Source organism: Phaenicophaeus curvirostris, chromosome 27, assembly GCF_032191515.1.
Source record: "Phaenicophaeus curvirostris isolate KB17595 chromosome 27, BPBGC_Pcur_1.0, whole genome shotgun sequence".
NCBI classification, from domain to species: domain Eukaryota; kingdom Metazoa; phylum Chordata; class Aves; order Cuculiformes; family Cuculidae; genus Phaenicophaeus; species Phaenicophaeus curvirostris.
In genome coordinates, this window is record NC_091418.1 from 4157350 (window position 1) to 4172574 (window position 15225).

Below are 15225 nucleotides of genomic sequence, written 5' to 3' on the forward strand. Positions count from 1 at the left end.
CCCACCGGAGAGTGATGAAGCATCAGACTAGGCTGCCCAGGGCAGTGGTGGAGTCCTCATCCCTGCAAGGGTTCAAGAACCATGTAGAGGTGGCACTTCATGACACGGTTTAGTAGATGCGCTAGGGTTGGGCTGATGGTTGGACTGGATGAGCTTAGAGGTCTTTTCCAGTCTCAATGCTTCTATCATCCTTGCTAGACTGCAGCGATGGCCCAAAGCACTAAGCAGGCATCGAACAAGTAGCTCCAGGACCAGGCATTAAGAGTCTGAACAGGGAAGATGATGGAGTTAAGGATGGGAAATAGAAGCACCGTTTATTCTCCAGGGCCTGACAGCTGGGAAGCAGCAGAGCTTGCAGACCTGTTGAATAGGTCATGCTGCCTCCAGAGGCCTTGGCTGTAAAGAGCTGCTTCAACTAAGACTGAGAGCTTTCCTGGCGCCTCTAGAGATGAGCTTAAGCCTGAATGATGAGGCAGCATGGCCCAAAGGCAATAAAGAGAGGCCGTGATAGATGCCTCCAGACAGGACAGACACAAAGAGATTTGATTACCCTTATCTTTGCCTGCAGAACAATATATTGCAATTTAATGTCGAATAATTACATTCCCTTTTTTTATCCTCTGGACAGCTGAGAACTCAGAAAAATAAAAAATAGCTTGTCCATCTTGCTTTGTTAATTATTTCAGTGGAGATTAATACAAGATCTTTCCACATAGTGACACAAAGGGCGACTAGTTTAAACCCACATCCAGTCAGTAGCTAAAATACTTCTACCTATCTCCAGTGCCTCCAGTTGATCAGCAACCATTCCCATCAGCTCACGATATGGCCCTTGGGTTGCTGAAACAGAGCATGGACCATCCTCTGCATTGATTGCAGCCACTGTCAGCCTCAAGCTAAAGAATCAGAAGATGCTTTGGTTGGAAAAGACCTTTGAGATCATCAAGTCCAGCCGTACCTGTCCGCTTCTAAACCACATCCCTGAGCACCTCATCTGCCCGTCTTTTCTACAAGCACCTCCAGGGATGGGGACTCAACCACCACCTCCCTGGGCAGCTGTTCCAGTGCCTGGGAACCCTTTCGGTGAAGGAATTTTTCCTGATGTCCTGTCTAAACCTCCTCTGGCACAACTCGAAGCCATTTCCTCTCACCGTATCTCCTGTCACTTGGGAGAAGAGCCCAACACCCACCTCACCATAACCTCCTTTCCAGGAGCTGCAAAGTGCTATGAGGTCTCCCTTCACCCTCCTCTTCTCCAGACTAAACAACCCCAATTCCCTCAGCCAATTCCAGAACCCCTGGGCTCCAGCCCCTTTCCCAGCTCCGTTCCCTTCTCCGGACATGCTCCAGCCCCTCAAGGTCCTTCTTGGAGTGAGGGACCCAGAACTGAACCCAGGATTTGAGGGGCAACCTCACCAATGCTGAGGACAGAGGAAGGATGACTCCCCTGGTCCTGCTGGCCACCCTGTGGCTGATCCAAGCCAGGATGCCATTGGTCATCGTGGCCACCTGGGCCACTGCTGAAAACAGAAGCAGTAAGATTTCTAGCCCATTGTGAAATAATTCATGCAAGTTATGAATTCAAGCTCCTACAAATTAGCATATTATTCCTTTTCACTTTAATTTAGATTCCTATCACATCGAAACAGTGTTCAGTCCACCCAGGGAGAACCTGTTTCAGATGCGATAAATTCTTAAGACAGAAGCTTGAAAATAACGGGCCAAATTCAGCTGCCAAACTTCAGAAGCCTTTTATCTCCTATCTGAAACTATTTTAACGCCCCGCTCCCTTCAATGCCACTTCCCGCAACATTATTTTTCTTTACCTATATTTTTTAATACATTGAGCTTTGATTATCATCATAAACGCGTTTCTGTTATCGACGCTGAAGTGACGCCTGGCTGGGGATCCAACCATTGATTCAAGCTGGGGATGCAATCAGCTGGAAAACCATCAAAGCTAAAACGCTCCTGCAATAAAGCCCCAATCCATAGCGAGACATTCATAATGAAAGACTGCACTTACCCCAGTGCTCACAACCCGATCCATTGGCATCAGCACGAGGTAAAACTAACGAGAAGCAATTAAGTTGTTTTGCGCTATCCCATTATTTCATACCCTCCATTAACATTCATGTGTCAATCTTTAGAACCAAAAACCACACTTAGCATTCTGCACGGGCTTCTGATTTTTCACCGTATTGTCTGGTTTTTATTCTACGGGTGCCCTTCAATCGCAAAATAATTCGTCTTTTCAGAATTAATACATCCCCTGATTAAACTTCTGTCCTGCAGGACTTCGCCACAGCCAGTTGTCCCAAAGTAGTCCTGGAAATGTCCAAAAATGTAAAATTCAAATTGAAATTATATGCGCTTTACTCTTGAGGTGTACCTGGGTTGGTCCAACAAGACTAATTAATCAAGTTACTCATTGGGTAGGCACTTGAGCATGCTCAACTCAAACCATAAGCATCTGAGGTGGCAAATGTGTTTGGGTTTGACAGCTAGAGAAGGTCTTGTGGGAGATGTGATGGCTGGAGGACACCTGGGGCGCAGCAACCATGAGATGATAGACTTCTCAGTCTTTTCCAACCCAACAGTTCTATGATTCTATGGTTCTATGAAATGAGGTTTGAAGGGGCGTGGAGCAAATCCCACTCCTAATGAGCATCATGCCCATAAAAATGAGAGGCTACCTTTGTGATCGGCTGTTATTAACACATGTAAACATGGTTGGATGGAGCCCTTAGGTCACTGCAGGGTCTGATTCAGGGAGGAGGAACTCCCAGCAATATTTCATATATCTCAATGCAGAAGAAAGCAGTGAATAAATCCCTATTATAAATTCCAAGCAGACCTCCGCCCTGTCCACACCACTAGTAAAAATCAGGAGGCACATCCTAAAACCAGCTTCCAGGACAAAGAACTGCTCTGCAAACTCGCTTGCGGGAACTCTTTCCTAGGACCCTAGAAGTTTATCCCTTTGCTGGTTGAGTGCTTCATCATTTCCGCTCTTCCAGCCCATGCGTGGAGCCAGCGTTCCCAGAGCAATGCACAGAGTATTTCACGGCTCAGATAATGAATAAAGCTTCCTTAAATCTATTTATTGAGGAAAGCAAATGTGCGTGGTCAGCTACGCTTATAGGTTTTGCCTCAGGAAGAGGATGGGCTTTATTACACCATGACCCATGCAGGGAGTGAGAAAATCAGGAATCCTGAAACACTGGGAGGAGTTCAGCGGGTTTCTAAGCGAAGGACACATTCCTGTGAAAGTCCCACATCTTCCTGAGGCAAAAATTCCCCCTGTAGCCAAAGGCCTTGATCAATATTAGTGTTGAAATACAGCTCCCAGGGGTCACTCTGGCCTGTTCTCCCCTGGGAGGAGCGGGTCGGAGCTTTCTCTGGAAGGAGCCTGCAGGGATTTGATCCCTGGAGGTGGATGCTCTTTTGCTAACAATCGCATCTCTGTTCCCGTCAGCTGCATTGGCGAGCTGGGTGGGGCACTTGGCTCCCATCGTGCGAAGAAACAACAACAAAAAAAGTCACCAAATAGGGAAAAGGAAGGGGGGGTGTGGATGCTGGGGGCTCCGATCTTCACCCTCCTCCCCGTGTGCACGGCCACAGACCCACGGAGAGCCCTGACGAGGAGGCTGGAGGAGAGATGCTGCTTCACAGAGGGAGGCAGGTGACAGAAAAGCAAGATGGGTGGGAAGGATACAGCCTTTCCGCAGCCCAACGTCGGCTCAAGCAGCATCTCTCACACACACAAATATATATATATATATATATATATATATACACCCACCTTGTCATTCAGGTTCTGCAGCGCCTCCTTCCCCGTGGCACTCCGGATCTCCACCTTTCTCCCCAAATCAACAGATGGTTCCCCTCCCTTCCCGCTCTGCCTGGAATAAACGGATGGAGCGTCCGGACCCAGGTGGGCAACGTCCTTCTGCTTCGCCACCACTTTGTTCGAGCCGCGGCCCACCGAGAGCGAGTCGAAGTCGATGGTTTTGTTCTCCAGGGAACCTTCCACCGGGCAGAACATGCCGCAGAATTTCTGCCGGGGCTTGGGGCTGCCCGAGCCCAGGTTTTTGAAGAAGGCTGGGACCTCTTCTTCCTCGCCTTGCCGGCCACTCTGCTTCCTCTCAGCCATGGCTCGCGCCGTCTCCCTGCTGAGGGAAAATAATAACAGGAGGATGCTTCACACCGAAAAGGGGGGAGGAAAAAAAAGGGAAAAAAAAAAAAATAGGGAGAGATGCCTCTGAGTCCTAGAGATACAGCAACATCAATCGCAAAGGGCTGTGCCCGGCAGGTCCCCTGCCCCCATCGGCACAAAGTTGAGGGGAGGTTGGGGCTGATCCTGCTGCAATCAAGGGAGGAGGTTTCAAGTTCCCAGCATCCAGATGGGGAGGGAGGGAGGGAAAAGGAGAGAGAGGGGAAAAAAAAAAAAAAAAAAAAAAAAAAAATCCTCACTCTGCAGCAGAAACTGAGGAGCGATCCGGAAGTGATGCCAGTGGAGAATTGGCAAATGGACTCGATCAGGTTGGAGTAACGAGCCCCCAACACACACACACACCCTTCCCCTCCCCAGCGCAACGTGAGGAAGATGCTGGTGTTCCCAAGGCGAGGAAGGGGAGATCATCCCTTCCTTCCTCCCACCACCCTTTCCCCTGCCTGCCCTAGCCCTGCGATTCCATCAGGGAATCCTATTGTTCCTCACTTTTCTCCAGGCAGCGGAACCGGAGAGAGCGGGGAGCGAGATATAAGATGAGATGCGATGCGATGAGACGAGATGAGATGAGACGAGCTCACGGTTGGGTTAGTGGAAGGCAGAACGCTGACTCAGCATCTCTCTAGGGTTTGGGGCAGGTTTTCTTCAATGGGGGGGGGAAAGCGATGGACGGTGATGGAGAGAGAATGGGAAAGAGAGGAGGGGTGGGAAAGGGGGTGCGGGAAATGAGGGAGAGAGGATAAACCAGCCCTCAGCCAGGACTTACCTCCACCAGCCGGAATTAGTGACCTTGGTAGGCAATTAAAGCTCCGCAGAAGCCCCCGGTCCCTCCCTGCAGGGGATCTGGGGGGGGGGGGGGGGGCAGCCGAAGGCAGCTCCAGCTGGATGCAGGTTTGTAAAGGAGGAGGCAGAGCAGCAGCCCCCGGCCTCCCTGCTCCTGCCCGTGCTGAGAGCATCACTGCACCCCGGGAGGGGGAGAGGGGGCACAGAGAGAGGGGTGAGGGGCAGGGGGGGCAGAGAGAGAGGGGTGAGGGGCAGGGGGGCAGAGAGAGAGGGGTGAGGGGCAGGGGGGCAGAGAGAGAGGGGTGAGGGGCAGGGGGGGCAGAGAGAGAGGGGTGAGGGGCAGGGGGAGCAGAGAGAGGGATGGGGGGCAGGGGGGCAGAGAGAGAGGGGTGAGGGGCAGGGGGGCAGAGAGAGAGGGGTGAGGGGTAGGGGGAGCAGAGAGAGAGGGATGAGGGGCAGGGGGGGCAGAGAGAGAGGGGTGAGGGGCAGAGAGAGAGGGATGAGGGGCAGGGGAGCGGGAGGGGATTAGGGACAGAGGGGAACAGGGGCAGGGAGGGGAGCAGGGGGGGAGCAGGGGCAGGAGGAGCAAGGGGGCAGCTGTGAGGCAGCAGAAGGATAGGGGAGGACAGCAAAGGGGGGACAGCAGGGGGGGCAGAGGGGTTGGGGGGGACAGCAGGAGGGCAGCAGGGGGGTAGGGAGCAGAGAGGCAGGGGGGAAACAGAGGGGCAGCAGGGTCAGGGGGGCAGCTCAGAGGGGCAGCAGGAGGCCGGGGGTAACAGAGGGACAGCTATGGGGCAGCAGGGGGGCTGGGGGGAGCTGGGGGGGGCTTGGGGGGGGCTGGGGGTGTCAGTCCCGTCCCGGCAGGCGCTGTCCGTTCAGCACCACCCGGGGGTCTCGGAGCTAACGGGGGGTGGTTCGGAGCTAACTGGGGGGGCTCCGACCCACCCCCAGCCCCAGGGAGGGGGCTCAGAGCCACATCCAGAGCCTCACCCCCCACCCTCACCCCCACTCCCACCCCTCAGCGCCTCGCCCCAGCCGCTGGGCTCTCACACACCCTCGCGGCTGGGACGGTTGCGCGTGCCAAGGATGTGCATTTTTTTTACGTATTTTATGGGTTTGGCCCTAAATAGGTGCAGAGGGAGGGTTGCCTTACTCATCGGTGTTTGCGACTGGCTCCGCGCCTCTGGCTGAGCCCGTGTACGTGGGAGGAGGGACATTTTTCTCGCCAAGGTAAGTGGTGCGGCACACAATAGGTTTAGCGTGGCCGTCTCCACCTGATCCACGCTATTAACAGGCCTGATCTGGGTCCTTAAGGCTAATCCATATGCAATATCGCTCCGAACCGAAGCCAATCACCGAGCTGGTTATCACCATGCATTATTCATCGACGTGCGTCTTCGCACATGCATACATTAAATGTTAATTGAGGGGCATCTGTGGCCAAGCGGTTACCAAGCACCTTTGCAAGACACACACACACACACAAAACCCCCCATTAAAGCAATAAAGAAAGAAAGAAAGAAACATCTCTCCCTGTGAACCACACCCAAATCAAAGCATTTGTAGCAAAAGGTGGAAAAAAACCCAAAGCCAAGGTCACAACCAAGTGAAGCCCTATAATAAATGCAGAGCGCAGCGATAAAAGACGCCGGACTAAAAGGGAAGAACTAAGCCTGCAGCTTGGCCCTGAAGGATGAAGATGATGTGCTCTGGTGACTAATGAAGGAAGGAGAATTCCAAAGGCCTCCAGGGGAAAAGCTCCACCTCCTTCCCCTTCTGGGACCGAAGCTGTGGAGCAGCCGGGGTTGTAGCCGCACTGATCTCAGGTGCTTTGTCGGGGATTGGAGGCCAACATATGGTCTCTCAGGTACGCTGAAGCCCTCTATTATTTAAGGTTTATAAATATTAATAGTCATAGCATCGCTGATCGGGCGCTGACGGAGGCTCCAGCGAGCTGAAAGCCTTGAAGCGATTGTGTTGACACGTTCCGCAGCGCGCTGAAACCAATGCGGTGGCTTTCAGGGAGAGCCTTAAATAAAGCTCATTCATCACTTGGCACATCCCTGGAAGATGCTCAGATGGCCCCGGACACAGGTGTCTGCGGAGGGATGGAAAGAGAATGATCTGCCAGCCTAGAGGCTGTGAAGTCACCGAGACAAGAATGAAATCCTGCAGACAAGACCACGACTTCAAACATTTCAGGCATGGTAAAGGTCAACCCCAAAAGCTGAGGTTGCCAACACACAGATCTGACCCCAAGGAACCATCAAAACACGGACAATCAGCACATACTGAGCAGCCATCTCCAAGTTTTTCCCCTTTCCACAGGCACTTGAGGACCGGCTCGGCAGTGTCTTCAGTTATTTTGTGTTTGTATTTCCAATTCTGCTCATAGAAGTCCAGCAAAGACACCTGAGCAGCTGAGTCTCTCCCTGAACTCACTTATCAAACCAAAGATGATTCCCACCACCCACAAGGAGACTCAGGCTCTCCAAAAGAATCACTGAACTATGAAAAAGGCCTCCTCCTTCGGCTATATTCTCCTGGTTTGATATTTCACCAAGTACTGTGTCTTTATGGTCCTTTTATGGAAATTGAAAACTCGAGTATCAGATCTTGAGAAATGAAGGTTGTAACAAACTCTACTCATTCTTTTTCTTATACTTGAACTGAAATATTCGCACCTCAAATACTATGTTCAGTTTTGGGCTCCTCACTCCAAGAAGGACATTGAGGGGCTGGAGCGCGTCTGGAGAAGGGAACGGAGCCGGGAAGGGGCTGGAGCCCAGGGGTTCCAGGAGATGCTGAGGGACTCGGGGCTGTACAGTTTGGAGAAGAGGAGGCTGAGAGGAGACCCCATCGCTCTCTACAACTACTTGAAAGCGTAATAATAGGACAAGAGGAAGCAGACTCAAGTTGCACCAGGAGAGCTTTGGATAGAATCATAGAATCACTAGGTTGGAAAAGACCCATTGGATCATCAAGTCCAACCATTCCCATCAAATACTAAACCATGTCCCTCAGCACCTCATCCATAGGATGTTAGGAAAAATGTCTTTACCAAAAGAGTGGTGAAACTTTGGAAGAGGCTACCCTGAGTGGAGTCTCCTCCTCTGGAAGGGCTCAAAAAAACATGTAGACGTAGCACCTGGGACACAGTGAGGTTGGGCTGGTGGTTGGATTTGATGGTATTAGAGGTCTTTTTCCAACCTTAATAATTCTATGATTCTTGATGGTCTTAGAGATAATTCTGTGATATTCCAGTCCTGCAATGAGTATGAAACAGTTTTGCAATATCACAGGTTTGCAGAAGGGAATCATAGAATCACCAAGTTGGAAGAGACCCACTGGATCGTCGAGTCCAACCATTCCCATCAATCACTAACCCATGTCCCTCAGCACCTCATCCACCCGTCCCTTAAACCCCTCCAGGGAAGGGGACTCAACCCCCTCCCTGGGCAGCCTCTGCCAGGGACCAATGACTCTTTCAGTGAAATATTTTTCGCCTGGTGGAGCTTGAGGCCATTCCCTCTCGTCCTGTCCCCTGTCCCTTGGGAGAAGAGCCCAGCTCCCTCCTCTCCACAACCTCCTCTCAGGGAGTTGCAGAGAGCAATGAGGTCTCCCCTCAGCCTCCTCATAAATAACTAACCCTAATGCTTATTTGCAGATAACCTAATTAGCAATCCATGCGCTATTAGTTCTTTTATCAGTTAAGAGATAATCGCGTAATAACAGGATAAAAAGAGGGAAACTGAGTGGAATCACAGCATCAGGTTGGCTTAACGTCATAATACTCTGGATACTTCTAGCAAGTGACTTCTAGCAGCAATATCTCAACATCACAATAAAGGGAAGCAATGAATAGAGAGCTCGCACAGCCCGCCTGACCCTGCAGAGGAACTGGTTTAATTTAAGATTCTTTTATACCAGTGGACAAAAGTCCTAAGCGACATGAGTACTCGCTGCAGCTCCACATGACAAAAGACAATCCCCGCCTGGGGATTTGCCCTGGCAAAGAGAAGAGAAAAGACCACGTGAAGAGCACGAGGGTTTCACAAAGGGTCCTTCAGCAAAAGGAATTTTACAGTGATACCAAGAGGAAAATGTGAGCGCGAAGATAGGAAGTAGGCAGGCTCCTGGTCAAAGAAGTGGAAAATGAGGCGTCTCGACTTCGGCGCCAACACTCCCTCTGTGCTACCGCCTTCTGGGATCTGCAGCCTGCCGAGAAAAACCTGGGGCTGCTTCACTGACCTGCGTCGCATCGGTGACTCCGTGATTTCTGATCCCCTGTTCCGCCTGGTCGAGACGTGCCAACTTGCCTCTCATGCAGAAAATGATGGATGATGCCCCGTTACATCTTGTCGCCGTCGTTATTTGCACGTGCAGGGTAAGGCTGAGCCAGGACAGGTTCAGATGAGATATCAGGAAAAAATTCTTTGCTGAAAGAGTTTCTCAGGCACTGGAACGGCTTCCCAGGGAGGTGGTGGAGCCTCCATCCCTGGAGAGGTTCAAAATACACATAGATGAGGTACTCAAGGATGATTTAGTAATGGACAGGTATGGTTGGGCTCAAAGACCTCAAAGGTCTTTTCCAACCAAATGAATCCATGACCAGAATTGATTTGAAAGAGAAACAAAACAATATAAGCTCCGTGTTGCTTTATCTGCCTGCTTTCCTTAGGTGAGACAATTGCTGCAAACCCAGAATTCCCTTCATTATTTAAAGCTTAAAACCCAGCAAGAACATTAGGAAGAAATTTTTCATGGAAAGGATGATTGGTCCCTGTCCGAGGCTGCCCAGGGAGGGGGTTGAGTCCCCTTCCCTGGAGGGGTTTAAGGGACGGGTGGACGAGGTGCTGAGGGACATGGGTTAGTGATTGATGGGAATGGTTGGACTCGATGATCTGGTGGGTCTCTTCCAACCTGGTGATTCTGTGATTCTATGAAATCTGGATATTTGCAAAACTCGACAAAACCTACATTCTGCAGTGAAAAGGAGGAAAGGAGACCGGTATGAGCCACCACATCATTTAAAACAAGGCTTACAAGGCAAAAGGATGGGCCAGGGGAGGGTTAGGTTGGACATCAGGGAAAGGTTCTTCCCCAGAGGGTGGTGGAGCCCTGGAACAGCTCCCAGGGAAGCAGTCACAGCCCCAAGCCTGACAATATTCCAGAAGCATTTGGCCAACACCCTCAGCCCCACGATGCGAATGTTGGGGTGTCGTGGGCAGGGACAAGAGTTGAACTCAATAATCCTTGTGGATCTCTTCCAACTCAGGACGTTCTATGACTCCGTGATTTCATTATCTAAGGTGCAGGCTCGGCATCGAGAGGTGGCAGTGAATAACTGCATTTTCCAGAATATTCCTTGAACATTAAACATCAAAACGTACCCTAAAATGCTTCATTGGCACAGCACAAAACCTGAAAGACCAAGTTGTCTACAGAGAAATCATTAACCAGCGTCCTTTGGGATATGATAATTGCTGGAGTGGTTGACAGCTTTTCTTGGCGTTGAGCTCTCAAAGACGAGATGCATTATTCCAGAAACATTAAAGACCAGAAGAAAGTCTTTTGATAAATGAGTAAAGTCCATTCAAACCCTGAAACAAAGCTCATTTATTTCCATGGTCCTTTTAATGTCTGCTTCTCCTACGCTTCTCCTTTCCTTTATGGCTTTGTCCTCAGCAACCTCAGCTGATGGAAACCAGCCCTGGTGCCTTCCTGCCAATCAAGGTTTGTTGCCAGTGGGTTTTAGTCTATGAAAACAGATGGTTTGAAAGCCACATTGTGCCACCGTGCCCACAGCCAATAGGACAAATATTTAGTCAATTAGAAGGGGATTTTCCAAAGGCACAAATGGAAATTAGGCTCACAACTCCCGTTGACTTCCAGAAGGAGAGGAGCGCCTTCAAAATCTCTCCTTACTAATTCAGTCTGTGTAAAATAAATGCATGTGAAAGGTACCAGCCTGCTCAGAAACCAGGTGGTTTTCAGCTGTTCCCAGAATCATTGGACACGTATGGTTGGAAAAGACCTCTGAGCTCATCCAATCCAACCACCAACATGATACCAACATGCCCACTAAACCATGTCCTGAAGCACCGCGTTTACATGCTCGTTGAACACCTCCACATCTGATGACACCACCGCCTCTCTGGGCAGCCTGGTCTGATGTTTCATCACTCTTTCAGTCAATAAGTTTTTCCTGGTATCCAATCTAAACCTCCCCTGGTGCAACTTGAGGCTGTTTCCTTCACCCAATCACTTGTTACTCGGTTGAAGAGCCCAGCACCCACCTCGCCACAACCTCCTTTCTGGGAGCTGCAGAGAGCGATGAACCATGGATGGAAACAATAGGAACCTCTCTGCTGGTTTCATGAAGGTCTGTAAACACTCCGTGACAATCTGAAGCCTTGCAATGGGCTGTGTGGATGGCTTATGGCTGAGGATTGAGCTATTTAGTCTAGACATAAGGAGGAATTTCTTCACCATGAGGGTGGGGAGGCCCTGGAAAGAGGTTTCCCAAGGAAATTGTGGCCGCTCCGTTTCTGGAGGGTTTCAAGGCCAGGTTGGATGGGGCTTGGAGCCCCTGATCCAGTGGGAGGTGTCCCTGCCCGCAGCAGGAGTTGGACCAAGATGAGCTTTAAGGTCCCTTCCAACCCAACCCATTCCATGATTCTATGATTCTATCTCTACAGAATATCCTAGGACATCATGCATCATCATCATCACAGGATGATGAGCTCAGGGGAGGCTTCCTTGGACACTGAAACCAGTTTCCTGCACTCACAGGCAGCAATCTAATCAACACTTGGATCAGAACCACGCTTAGAATACTCATTACACCTGCTCGCAGGCACATAAGCCCCATGAGCACAGAAATATCTCCCCTATCCCTTATCAGAGCCTCAAGACTTCTCACTGCAGGGATCCACACAGGTTAGAAGCAAAGAGAAGGAGGGCTTGTCCAGGTAAAGACAGGACGCTGTGTGAAGATGCCCCGATGACTTCCAAAGGTGACGTTCTTTCTGCTGATGGCTGTTTATCAACATCCCTGGCTCGTAGCTCCAAAGCATCTTACTCTTAAGCTGCATTAAGCAGCTTCACCTCGTGGGTTCTGGGTTTGGTGGTGGCTTTCGAGCCTATTTTAAACATCACACCAGTCTGCCCAGGTGGATCACAGCTCTGAATACACTTTTAATCACGATCACAGCTCCAAATACACTTTTAATCACGATCACAGCTCCGAATAAACTGTTAATCACGATCACAGCTCCGAATACAGTTAATCGTGTTTACACGCACGCAATGACTGACTTAGGGAACTCAAGGAGAGAGAAAGGGAAAGTCCATTGATAAAGATAAAGAGGTCGTCATGCTTTATCCTGCAACGCAAATACCAAGCAGAGACAATAATACAGGAGAGAGAATCACTGGGGAGCTGATGAACCTCATAACTAATCTGGGCCACCTCCGTGCCAGGTTGATACAATTTCCAACTGGAAAAATAGGGAATAACTCTACTAAAGCGCATTTCCAGCCCTTCTTTCCAAGGAGGGGCAGAAACAGGCGAAAGCTGGGAAGAGCAGTAGGGTTAAGAATGAAGCAACGCAAAAACCAGACCTCATTGTGCTTCTCTAGAGAACCCATTAAGTCTGGGGGCACCGCAGTCGCTGCTAACGTGAACCAATGTCCTCATGTTGCACTTATTAAATAAATGTAATCTTATTAAACTGCATTACAAGGTTTGATTTCATACATCTGTGTGCCTCCCAGATCACTCAGAGAATTAACTCCTGAATGGTCTGCATTTTTCCTCCCCATAGAATCATAGAATCATAGAATGGTTTGGGTGGGAAGGGACCTTAAAGCTCATCCAGTCCCACCCCATTCCATGGGCAGGGACACCTCCCACTGGATCAGGGGCTCCAAGCCCCATCCAACCTGGCCTTGGACACCTCCAGGGATGGGGCAGCCACCACTGCTCTGGGCAACACCGCTCTCATAGTGAAGAAATTCCTCCTTAGGTCTAGTCTAAATCTGCCCCTCTCCAGTTTATCCCCATCGCCCCTCGTCCTATCACCACAAGCCTTTGGGAACAGTCCCTCCCCAGCTTTCTTGTAGCTTCTTCAGGTCCTGGAAGGTCTCTAGAAGGTCTCCACGGAGCCTTCTCTTTTCTAGGCTGAACAACCCCAACTCTCTCAGCCTCTCCTCGATCGGGAGGTTCTCCAGGCCTCCCAACCAAACCATTCTCCCTGCTGGTTGCGTCGCTCCCAAGGACCAGAACAGGCTCAGAGCGCTTGGCACACGTTACAGCCCAAAGTCCTAGACCCAGCTCGCTGCTTTGCTTTGCAGAGTGGGGGAACTCCAGCGATCAGCACCAGCTTCTCTTGTACAAGAGACAGAGGTGACAGCCTGGAGAGGACGGGAGAGGCACTTTGCATCTCGCTGCCATCTGTATCGTGCTAATCCGAGGGCTGCCAGCTGCTCCTTTTGAAAGGAACAGTGATGTGTCCCCAGCACACGGAGACCCCTCGTCCTCCTCTGCCAGGGCATCCCTGCACAGCCAGTGACATATGTCGGTGTCACATCCCGCTTTCCCCCGGCAGGGTGAGGAGCAACACCCAAGGCGATGGTCATAAAGCATCGATGATGCTGCTTTCACACCCACAGAAATTTGATACCCCTCTTTCAAAAAGAATACAGGTCGCGTACCCTCCAATATGGGCTCTGTGTGTGGAAATATAGAATCATAGAATCACCAGGTTGGAAAAGACCCACTGGATCATCGAGTCCAACCATTCCCATCAATCACTAACCCATGTCCCTCAGCGCCTCATCCACCCGTCCCTTAAACCCCTCCAGGGAAGGTGACTCAACCCCCTCCCTGGGCACCCAAAGAGACCACAATTCAGTGAAAACACAGCATATTACTAATTCTTACAGAAAAGAAGCACCAAGAGGTCAGGCTCTGTGCTACATTTCATGCAAAACAGCCTCGTTTCCCCCTTGCGCGCTGGGAATTTCCTTTAAGGATCTGAGGTCAACAAGAAACAGTTTGTTAAACAAACTTAAGTGAATCAAATGTAGATTTTTCAGACTGATTTGCTTTCCACCCGATATGAAACATCTCAAAACGCTATTTTTTTTTCAGGCTGAGTTGTCCTTTTCATAGCATCAAAGGAAATGTTTGTGTAGAAAGACAGTCTGACTTCAAAAATTATAGAATTATGGAATGGTTTGGGTTGGAAGGGACCTCAAAGCCCATTCAGTCCCAGCCCGTTCCATGGTCAGGGACACCTCCTGCTGGATCAGGGGCTCCAAGCCCCATCCAACCTGGCCTTGAACCCCTCCAGGGATGGGGCAGCCACCACTGCTCCTGCCTGATCTGCTCATCTCTTTCCCAACAACCAGAAGCAGGCGGTGGCCTCAGAGCAATCCTCCCGATGAGCTTTCAGCTGCCGTTCAGGTGCTTTGCAGAATTCAGCGCTTCGCACTTTGAAGCCGCAGCCCCAGCGTACAGCAGAATTCTCCCCAGGCTTAATAACGCCCAATTAGTTTTTAATCTGGATGGGTTTTCCCAGCCTTCAAGAGGGAAAACAAACAATCTCTTTCAAATTACTCATCATTTTCCTTCCCAAACAGAAGCCAACAAATTAGCATGACAGTAGCAAAGATGCACTGGCTGCTCGACAAGTTGCTGTTTGCTTTGCTAATACGTGCAAACTAAGAGGACTCTAGATTATAAGGTTGCTCCAGGTAGGCGTGGAGTGGAATAAATACACATATAAGAGCCTTTACAAGCAAACCAGGCTCCTTTAGCGCTCTTATTTCTCTCCTTAACCTGTGCAGAACACCAGCATCAGCAGTTATCCACCACACCAGAGGGGGAAAGAAAAGTCCAGCTCCCTTCTTGGCTCCACAACCAACTCACTTTGCGACCTTTGGCAGGTCTCTCACAGAATCACTAGGTTGGAAAAGACCCACCGGATCATCGAGTCCAACCATTCCCATCAATCACTAAACCATGTCCCTCAGCGCCTCGTCCACCTCCTTTCAGGGAGAAGAGAGAGCAATGAGGTCTCCACTCAGCCTCCTCTTCTCCAGGCTAAACACCCCCAGCTCTCTCAGACGCTCCTCGCAATCCTTGTTCTCCAGCCCCTTCCCCAGCTTCGTTGCTCTTCTCTGGACTCGCTCCAGAGCCT

General features: G+C 50.4%; 1 protein-coding gene across 1 annotated transcript in view; it reads right to left on the reverse strand.

Moving 5' to 3' along the window:
* LOC138731575 (dihydropyrimidinase-related protein 2) overlaps positions 1-4190 on the reverse strand; it is a 57825-nt gene extending 53635 nt beyond the window's left edge. The window contains exon 1 of the mRNA XM_069877580.1: positions 3806-4190. Within this exon, the coding sequence (XP_069733681.1) occupies positions 3806-4156 (351 nt within the window). The 5' untranslated portion in view covers positions 4157-4190. The remainder of the gene's footprint in view (positions 1-3805) is intronic.
* Positions 4191-15225: the final 11035 nt, after the last annotated feature.